This window comes from Glycine max, chromosome 18, assembly GCF_000004515.6.
Source record: "Glycine max cultivar Williams 82 chromosome 18, Glycine_max_v4.0, whole genome shotgun sequence".
Lineage (NCBI taxonomy): Eukaryota > Viridiplantae > Streptophyta > Magnoliopsida > Fabales > Fabaceae > Glycine > Glycine max.
In genome coordinates this window covers 28,328,443-28,339,591 of record NC_038254.2, presented here as the reverse complement: position 1 = coordinate 28,339,591, position 11,149 = coordinate 28,328,443, and the positions used below count along the sequence as shown (strand labels likewise).

The 11,149-nt window shown below is 31.6% G+C and overlaps 1 protein-coding gene across 1 annotated transcript; it reads right to left on the bottom strand.

Moving 5' to 3' along the window:
• Nucleotides 1-5,819: 5,819 nt before the first annotated feature.
• LOC100810342 (protein trichome birefringence-like 43) lies at nucleotides 5,820-10,203 on the bottom strand. The gene is made up of 5 exons (XM_026126684.2): nucleotides 9,926-10,203; nucleotides 7,612-7,783; nucleotides 6,552-6,727; nucleotides 6,286-6,444; nucleotides 5,820-6,120 (listed from the first exon to the last, which is right to left on the bottom strand). Exons 1-5 carry the CDS (start codon nucleotides 10,201-10,203, stop codon nucleotides 5,820-5,822), a joined length of 1,086 nt encoding a protein of 361 aa, XP_025982469.2.
• Between the last annotated feature and the right edge of the window lie 946 nt (nucleotides 10,204-11,149).

The following is an 11,149-nucleotide window of genomic DNA, read 5'->3' as shown; positions in this document are numbered from 1 at the left end:
TACTTCATGATAAGATTGTTTAAGAGATTTAAGATCATTAAGATTTACCTCATCCTTTTTGTCTACTTCTTATTCTTCAAAGACTATGTCTACCATTAGACATAGGTTGGCTTCTTCTTCATCTTCATTAGACAATGTGTCGTCCAGATCCTCCTAGGTGCTAAAGAGACCTTTCTTTTCCTTGGACTTGTAGTATTTCTTCTTGTCCCAAGACTTCTCTTGTTCTGGCATTTAGATTTAAAGTGTCTAGGTTTCTTGCATTCATACCATATTATGGAGCTTTTGTCTTTGTCTTTCTTTTCCTTGAACAACATTTTTGAGAAGTTATTCTATTTGGATCTACCTTTGTTCTTCCACATCTTGAAAATCTTTCATGAGATGAAGGTGAGTTCATCTTCATTAGACTCTTACTCAAAATCTTCATTAGAGGAGTTTTCAACTTCAAGGGATTTGGACAAGCTTCTGGAGACTTGCTCTTTAGACAACAAGGCCTGCTTGACCTACTGACTGTTGAGAGCTAGAGAATTTTCTTTCTTAGGTGCTTCATCCTGCTAAAGTTCTTGTTCATGAACTTAAGAGTACCAATTAATTCTTTAAAGGACATTGAGACAAGATTTTTTAAAACCCTTAGCATTGTTACTTGTTAATGTGGCTCCTTGTAGAGCTTGTTCATCAATGAAGTCCTTTGCTTCTTTAAGATCAATGGCAGCGGAATGGAGAAAGAGGAAAGGTTATTGGAGATGCCACTTCAAGGAGAAGATGAGTCAAGAACAAGCTCACCACCATAGGAAGCTATGGATAAGAGCTTGAAGGTAGGAAAAGATGGGTGGAGGGAAAGGGAGAGAAGGGAACAAAATTTTGGGAGGGAGAATGAGGTCTAAAATTTGAAGTCTAATTTCTCAAATGATCAAAGTTACAAAATTCATACACAAGGCCTCTATTTATAGCCTAAGTGTTGCACAAAATTGGAGGGAAATTTGAATTTATATTCAAATTTCACTTGAATTTAAATTTGAATTTGTGGAGCCAAAATTTCACTATTTATGATTAGTGAATTTCAGCTATGGTTCATCCCACTAATCCAAGATCAAATCCAAGATTCTCCACTAAGTGTGCTTAGGTGTCATGAGGCATCTACAGCATGAAAGACATGCACAAAGTGTGACTATATGATGTGGCAATGAGGTGTAGCAAGAAAATGCTCACCTCCCCCTTAGGTTGGTCCAAAATTTAATAAGATTGGGCTTCTCCCAATTCAATTAAATTTCTCTCCCAACACACACATCAAGTAGTGCAATTAATTCATGTGAAATTATAAAACTACTCTTAATACAAAAACTAGTCTAAGTGCCCTAAAATACAAGGGCTAGAAAATCCTACATTACTAGGGTACCCTCCCTACACTATGGAGCCCTAAATAAGAGGCCCAAAAATAATGAAACCCTAATCTAATATGTACAAAGATAAGTGGGCTCATACTTAGCCCAAGGGCCCAAAATCTACCCTAAGGCTCATGAGAACCCTAGGGCCTTCTCCTGCATCTCTAGCCCAATCTTCTTATAGTCTTCTATTCAATGCCCTTGAGGGGTAGGATTGCATCACTTGTGGTCTAGATTTTCTAGACAAACTTCTTAAGATTTTGTCAGTATGATCATAGTTATCATAAGTTCTTCCTAGAGATCTTAATTCATTTAGAATGGTTTGAATGCATCCAAACATACGTTGTATGTCTCCGCCTTCTACCATAGAGAAGAGTTCATACTTACAAGTGAGGAGACTTAATTTGATCCTCTTTACCTATGATGTTCCTTTTTAAGTTATAGCTTGAGTTTCTCACATCTGTTTGGCACTCATGAAGCTATGTACTTTGTTTTTTTTTTTCTTCTGATAAGGTACATAACATAATGTTTCGAGCCTTGTAGTTGAGCAGGAATATGCTTTTTTGCTCCTCCCTCCACTAGCTCCTTGGGAATTCATTTAGCTCATCCTCATATGGAATGTAATTTCCATTTTCTACCACATCCCATAGGTTGATGTGAATGGACTTAAAATGAGCTATCTTATGCTCCTTCCAGTAATCGTACTTCACACCTCTGAACATGGGTTGTTTGTTGGTAGAGTATCCTTCTTCCATTTCTTTCTTTGATTGCAAAATCTTTTCCTTGGTATTGTTAAATACTCAACCCGTGAGGCTGAGGTCTTATAGAAATTGAAATATCAATAATCACACTAAAAAGAGAGTTGAATAGTGTGTTAATCAAAGATAATAATTTTCCGCATATAATGACTTTTATCACAAATTAAAAAACATAGATACAAAGGTGTTGTCTACTGAATAGAATAACAAGTTTTGATGAAAAACAAGGATGAAGTAGAAATACTCAATAAACAACTAAAGAGAGAAGTAGAAATACTTGGTCTATATTAGTTCACTCAAATAGAGCTACGTCCAGTTCTCCTTTACACAACTATAAAGGGATCCACTAATCAAAACTTTCATTACAACTAGGTATTCTATCCTACCACTATTGGCTATAAAAGTATTCTCTATGTCACTCTTGACACACCCTTGGACTCCCCCTGAATCTAAGAACACTAAAGTATGGTTTAACACTGAGCCACTTTTGATTTTCTCAAACAAAAGTTTGAATGAATACAATGATTCAACAACACTCAAAGAGTGGATAAATAGTTAAACTCAAATGCAAATAACTTTGCTTAGCAAAGGATGAAAAAGATTAAGTGTTGATTATATCGTCCACTAATTTAGCAAAGTTTCGCTTTAGAGAACTTGTGCTCATTTTTCACTTGATTATTTTCAATGATGGTTTCTTTAGCAAGAGATGCATTTTATAGACTTCAGTGAAGAATTCGTTACGGGATCAATGTTGAGCCTTGATATAATCGTTGTCTCACAACTGGAGGTGAAAACATGTGGTGTGCTCTGTACGGCAAGGATAAGAATAAAGGTACATACAACTTAGAGCCATCAAAATGGATTTTGGCCTGTGGGCCGGGCTCAATTTTTTTTAAAAAAAATCGATACCGTCAAATTTTCAGCCCGGCCCACTTAGCCTGTGGGTTAGGTGGGCTCAACCCATGGGTTGGTGGGCCAGCCCGTCAACCCACCATATTTAAATAATATATTATTTTATTTTATTATTATTATAATTTATAATTATTTATAATTGTTAGGAAGTTTAGTTTTTATTTTGTAGCAAGTTAGCAACCAAATTTAATAACAGACCAATTCTTATTTCCTAGCCCAAACATAAGACAAATAGACAAGCCCAATGAATACTTAATGCAAGTATGAAAAATTGAATGGTTGTTGCAAGAAACACTTAAGTGTGATGATCCAGTATTGCAAAATATGGCAGTGTTGATGATGGAAAAGTTTAGCAAGTATTGGAGTACTATAATGTCATTCTTTCAATTGCTATGATTCTTGACCCACGGATGAAGCTTGAAGCACTTTGGTTTTACTATTCAAAGCTTGATGCTTCTACTTGTGATGAAAAGATTAATAACATAAAAGAGAAGATGTACAAGCTCTTTGATGAATATGTGATTGTAAAGTCAAGTTCATCTACTGCATCAAGTTCTCAACAACCTACTGTTGAAGAAGATTTCAGTATAGAAGAAAATCAAGAGATGGATGATCCATATAATGTTAGTCTTTTGTTTAACTATTTAATTGTTTTATGATTCAATTTATTTTATTTAATTTTTCTCTTATATTGTCATAGGAATATATCAATTATGTGAGTCAAAATGTTGGTGCTCGTGTGCTAAACAAGTATCACGCTAGTCTTCTTCCTTCCAATGTTCAAGCACTAATTTTAACCCAAAATTGGATAAATGGTTTTGAAGATATTGGTAATTTACATTTCTTTTTCCATAATTTTAAGTTTGTTATTAGTGTGCTGTTTTAATTACTTGACTTATTATTGATATTGTTTATTTTTTTTGTCTTTGTAGATGAAATTAATGGTGATGTTGAGAAAGAAGAGGAAGTTGTTTTGGATTTCGCAGTCCATCCATGACTCTAAGGTTTAATTTCAATTTCAATAGTTTAGAAGTTTATTTTTTATGACATTTAAATTTCAATTATCTTAATGTTGAATGTTTATTTTGAAGACTTCAATCACTTTAATATTGAATGTTTGGATTTGATTTAGTTTGGTTTCTATATTGGATTTTATTTTAAGTTTGGAATGATTTTTTTTTAAAAAAAAAAAAAGCTGAAAAGTGGGCCAGCCCGTATAACCCACCAATCCGTGGTGGGCCGGACCGAGCTGGATTTTGTTAGCCCACGCGAAAGTGGACCGGGCTGGATTAGCCCACTTTTAGCTCAACCCGTTACGGATCAGCCCACGTGGGTCAGGCTGGCCCATTTTGATAGCTCTAATACAACTACACGTGGTCCTCTTTCTCGACAAAAGCGACCCTTGGTGAATATTCTGCAAATACCTTCAATTATCTTCTATTCTGTCCTTTTTTAATTTTCAAATGTTAGCGATTCAAATAAAGAGAGGTAAACTGAAATTTGAAAAGCAAGAATGTGCACTTCCCTCTGTGACTAACATTGTCCTTTAGTACCTTTTTGGACATCATTTATGAGGTTATAAAAAAGTGTATAAGTGATGTTAAGTCTAGTGGATGTAATTGGTTTTCATAATAAGTGGATATGATTGATTTAATAGTACATTGGTCGTTGAATATATCTTAACAAAATTATTTTCCTCTTAAGAGGGGACACATACTCACTAGAGTTGTAGATTTGATATAATAAAAAAGTAATTAACTCTTTTACGAAGTAAGTCTTGTTTGCTTAACAACTCATTAGATCATTCACAATTAAAATTTTTTAAACATCAAAATCAAAGGTATGATAGGTCTTCCAGTGATTATTAGTAAATCATCTAGACCTAACATATTAATTTTTAAAAAGTTATCAAAAATACTCAAAGAATTTGCATGTAACATCTATTACATTCCCAAATCTTTTTACATTAATTATAGAAAAAATCGTGGCCAATAATTAATATTAGAGCTTCCCATTTAAATTTACACATTAATATACATTAACATAATTAAAACAACAAATATTAGCATTGATTATACGCGTTATTTATGGATTATTCCGCTGGAATATATTAGAATTATGTTCATATTAACAATTACATATGTTTACGAAATTATCCTGCATTTGAGCGGGAAAATGATTGCATTTAATATTCTAGCTCACCTCTCTTTTTTTATATATATATATATATATATATATATATATATATATATATATACATAAAGATTAATAGCTTATAATTCACGTCTTATATTTATAAGTAAGGGTTGTCGTTTATAATTAAGCTGTAATTTTATTGCAGTTAATATCTTGGTTGGGGTGCTTTTTTTCAATCTCATTCAACAAAAAAATAGTTATAAATGATAGTAATATGATTTTTAGTTTTTCTCCATTTAATACTATTTATAGCTATTAGTTGATATTAATATTAACTATATTACTGTCTATATCATTGGACATTAAATTTGTAAATTGCATGTCTTCTCTATATAAACAGGAGCTAAGTACTAGAAGGATAAATTTTAGCCTCTTTTATTTTCACTAGAGTGGTTTCTGATTTTTTTTATATTATTTCTTATTAAATTTTTTTCCAAACAACTTTTTCTTTAATCAGAGCTTTAAAATTAAAAACAAAACAAACTAACACAACTTAGTTTTAACTTTAACTTAAAAGTAATTTTAAAGTAAAAATAAAGTTGGGCTAAATGATCCTAAAAATAAGAACAAGAGCTTAATTTTTAACGAGACTAGCATACAGAAGCTCATTCCAAGTATCAGGAACACCAGCTAGGCACCAGTGGCTACAATCCGGGTCCAAATGCCCTCCAAAGCCATAAACAGACGGGTGGCCATCTATCCTTAGTTGGGATAGGGTAGTAATGTCCAGCAAATACACAGGCTTTTGCATAGCTCTTAGCACTTTCTCCAATACCAACTCTGCTGGGAGTGGTCCTCCTGGGTACCTGAATCCCAATATTGGCCTAGTTTGCCCTTCACATAAGTTTGCTCTTGGCTCACCCCATTGCGCTGGACTGGAACAATTCAAACGCAAGTTAGTTAACTCTAGTTTTACAAAACTATATGTTGATTTGTTTTTTATTTGTATATATTTTTACAATGACCAGTTATCTTTTTTGAAAATAAATATTTTTTTATTTTGGTAAATGATAAAGATGGGCTGAGGGATATCCTCTTACTTTTGATGATCTGGAGAGACTCCTTGGAAGAACACCCTTGTTCGGGTAGGATCAATATTGTAATCAACCCATTTGGCCCATGTATTCAATGCTATCTCATATGCAACCAAGCGATCCATATCTCTATATGTACGATTCCCTACTTGAATCAAATCCCATCTACAAGCCCAAATAATAAAAAAAAGAAATAGAAAAAAAGTGTTATAGATCGATTTTGCATGTGAAATATGATGAAGAGTGAAACTAGCTTATAAATGAGTACATACGGTTGTTTTCTTCCTGTGTGAATCCACCAATGCCAAGAGTCAAATATCATTACATCTATTCCTTTCCACATTTGGCCAGCTTGAATTGAATCTAGTTTCAATACTCGACCGATACTCTCACCAACAATGTCCACAAGTAATGCATTGCGCGAGAACATTACCTTAACATCATAGGTCTGCAAAATTATGAGATAGACCAATTTATTTTTAATTTTTATATATTAGAGAAGATGCCGATGAATGACGCATAAGGAATATGCTCTTCCAAGCACCAGGAAATGAACAAACATGCATACAAGAGTTTCAGTGTTGCATGATGTAAAATAGTCATAGAGGTAGAGCCAATCCACTACTACAAGAGATAAATGATCACTGATACTTGCTCCATTAATTCAAGACCAAAGTTATGTGGTATTTGTCCCACGAATTGAACCTGAAGTCAAGATTGTTACCGCCGAAACAATTTTCCTTGTCCTAGTTTGAAATTTTACATTGTTTCCTAACTTTTAACTCGACATAATTTGTTTCTTCCACTATTTTTGTCGGTGTGTTTTCAACAATAATCTTGGTTCTTCTGTTATATGTCTGAATTGTTAACCAGCATTTTATTACTCTTCAACGATGGATCCATGATACCAAAGTATTACATTAATCTTTTTTTATCAATACAACCTTCATTCTATAAATTGGTTGGTTACCTTTTCTTGCTTGCATGAGTGGGAATCTAATATCTTGGGTGTGTCAATAGTTAACTAAGAGACTAGTTGTAAGAATGCATTATTAATATATATGATGTTATTTAGATTATCATTGATTGACAACAGTGCTCTATTTAATTTCAATATTATCCATGTATGCATGGTTGCAACCCAATCAAAATTTTATTTTGCAACTAATTATCATTTGGAGTTAAAATTGGGAGCACAACAACTACCTTGATATGTCTCAAGAAATTGGGGTGAATGTGAATTTGTGTAGATGTGATAGGTTTGGGTAGGGACTGACTAAGAATATATAGGAAGAAAATTAAGACAAATAAAAGTCATAAAAGTGATCTAACCGGAAAGGTGAAAATGGAGACATCTCCATTCCTTGCTAAGCTGTATGGGGCTTGTGGCACAGCTGTGTGAAGCATGCAAGTGAGTGATTGCCATTGGTTCAAACCCAAAGAGTCTCCCACAAACATGATACTCTTCCCTCTAAGTCTTGTTAAGAAATCTTCACCATTGAATCTGCAAAACAACAACATTCTTTAAAATGGTGATAACATGGTCTTGATGATCATTTAAATGGTTTTTTGTTTGGAACTAATGTAGGATGTGATCCTAATTGAGAACCAATTGGTTGAGAGCAACTTTACAACTGATAACTCTTATTTAATAGAGGAAGTCTGCCGACTTATACAGTAAACTTTTTAGAGGGTGGAATATAAAACAATAACCGTCAATTTTGTTAAATTTAGTGTAATTATAATTAGAATTATACATATATTATACACATTACAAAATTATAAAAGCTTTAACTTCATATTTTAATTAATAATTATTATTTTATAATTTATATTAGAAATTTCATCTCGCACTCAATTCAAGCTAGGCTTGAACCCCACCATCATCCCAAGAAAACAATTTACTAGCTTCAGAGGATTTTTGTCTCTCTCTGATTTAGCTTAGTTGGACATTGTCTTCTTCCATTTAAAAGTCAAATAATTAACCAGCAGATTCAAAGGTAACTGACACAGAATAGTTAATTTGTATTTATACACAACTTATATACAATCTTTTTAACATACATGCAGAATATATAGAAAAGTAAACAATATAAGACACAACTGACCAATTTATACCGATAATTATAATATTTTTTAAAATTTATTTTTAACTTTATTGGATACCTAAATTCATTTTCTTCAATCTCCGTGGAGGGAAAAAAAGACAATTAAAGACAATAATTTACTCAAAATAATTAATGCACAAAACATTTGAAATGAAATTTTATAAAAAATGATTTTTTTTTTTCAAAACTATGTTTTATAAATAAGAATAGAATAGTTAGTTAAGGTTGTTTTACATTAAAAAAAAATCAATAATTTGACAAAATGATCATTTTTTTCCTATTATACCCTTCACAATCCGCTTCTTACTGTACTCACTCACTGCAATTGTTTTTTCCACAATGCATCCATTTCTCTCACATCAATTAATTTTTTTTCATGATGAACAAGTTTCTCTTTCTCTTTCTTTAATAAAGTGTTAATTTAATTTCTTTATTATACTATCTCTATAATTAAGTATTCATTTCTTCTGTTTCTACAAGTAGTCAATAGGTAAATAATTCATCTTTGACAATCTTTTCAATTATTTATTAAACTATTTTATGATAGAAAATATTATGATAGAATGGGATAAAAAGGATAAATTAAATATAAAAAGTGAAAATCAATTTTATATATACATGTAAATGTTTTTATTCCAACAAAAATAGACTTAAATTTGTGATATGTCTTTGTTGAACATAATCTATGTTCAACAACACATTTTAACTATTTTTTAACCTTTTTTTACTAACTGAAAAACTTTTTTGATTATCCAGTAAACAAATTATTTTAATAGCTTCTAACATTTTTTGAAATGTTACTCGAAGTAACATTTTAAAAAACGCTAGCTTCTAGTTTTTAATATTTTCTTTCATTTATATCATAAATACATTTATTCAATTTTTAAAATAAATCATAATTTTACTATTTTTCTATCATTATACACTTTTAAGCTACGTCAACAATTAGTTTTATCAAACACTTATAATTTAATAAGCTAATTTTTTAGCTTTCAGCTACCAACTTCCAACTAGTTTTTCGGCTTTCAGATAACTTTTCAGTTTCTAGCTAACTTTTCAGTTAATTTTACCGAACATAACCGAAGTATCATTTTTAAAACACTAGCTTCGAACTAATAACTTTTTATACTTATTTCCTTTTTGTTTAAATATTTCTTAGATTCTTTTTTTAATTTTTTTTTATTTAAGGTTAAATTTTATTACTTTTATTCTATGTAATTTTACATTTTTTAGCTACTTTAAAAATAACTTTATCAAACACTTATAATTCAATAAAATAATTTTTAACTTTTAGCTAGCTTTCACTATGATCTAGTTTTTGAGTTAATTTTGTCAAACATAACCATTATCATATGACTAAGAAGACATTAATTTTGGAAAGAGAAACAACCATAAATAAATAAAAAAATATCCCCAGCAAAAAAAAAACATACATGGTAAATCTATGTCCACCTGATTGGGTGGGAAATAATCAAATGGCATGTCATGCATAGATAAAAAAGAAAGAAAAAAGAAAAGCAAATAAAAGATGTGAATACCTTGTTAAGTTACACCCTGCGGGCTGCCATCTATACTTGAGATAAAACTTATCTGGTCTACCATTGTTTTGACAATCAAATTCCCTCTCTATAAAGGGACACTGAGAGGTTTCATAAAGAGGGTATGAATCATCATAAACCCAGCTTCCTTGGAACAAATTACAACCATAATTCTCTGCAAAGCCTCTTGCTTGCTTGTGATCAAGATAACCACTTCCATGTATTTGAATGAGAAGGGTAAGAAACAGCACCACGGATATGGAGAAAGACCACTCCATTGGACTAAAATTGAATGATGATGAAAGGTGAAAGTAGCAGTAGAGTTAGTGGTGATGCTTACAATAAATATGATAATATATAGACAAGGTGGTGTGTGGATTTTGAGTTTTATTTGTAAATGTGATGTGATGCGATGGTTGAATACCTGCCAAAGTGGTGATGCAAGAAAGCCATTTCAAATTTGTTTACCAGGTTTTCTATTTACGCATGAATTATGCAAGTTGAAAAATGTAGCATCAATGCATTTAAAATTTAAATCAATGCTAAAACCATACATCAATGAATTTAAATTTTACCCAACAGTTTAAGGGTCAACTTTGTAATTTCAAAGGTCCTCAAAAAGTAACAAAATTTCAAAATAAAATGTTAAAAAAAGTAATAAATATATTTTTAATTAGCATTTATGTATAATTAATAGGGGTGTTCAAAACCGAAGTCCAAACCAAACCGCGAGTTTTCGGATTAGTTTGGTTTTTTTTTTTTATAGAAATCGAGCGGTTTGGTTCGGTTTCGATTTCTAGCTGAAAATCCAAACCAAACTGCATATTTACATATTATATATTTTTTTAATTTTTATTTTAGTACGTGTGACATTATCCATTAGGTGCAAATTGCGTTTCAGTTTCATTATTTGCGTTTAACTTATTTTTGTGTTGTGTTTCACTTACACACTACTGACTACACAATTCACGTTTCACTTACCATTACCCTAAACCCTAATATTCTTCTTCTTCTTTCTACGAGTACTAGCGGGCAGCGGCGCACCTCAAAGGATTGATTGTGTTCATGGGTTGTCTTGGTTTAGCAATTGAATGGTGGGAGATGCTGAAATATGATCTTTTTCTTGGATTTGGATAACTAGATTGTTTCCTTTGATATTGATGATAAGATTACTAATCAACTTACTAAGGATTGATTGTGTCATGTAGTATATAACTATATATA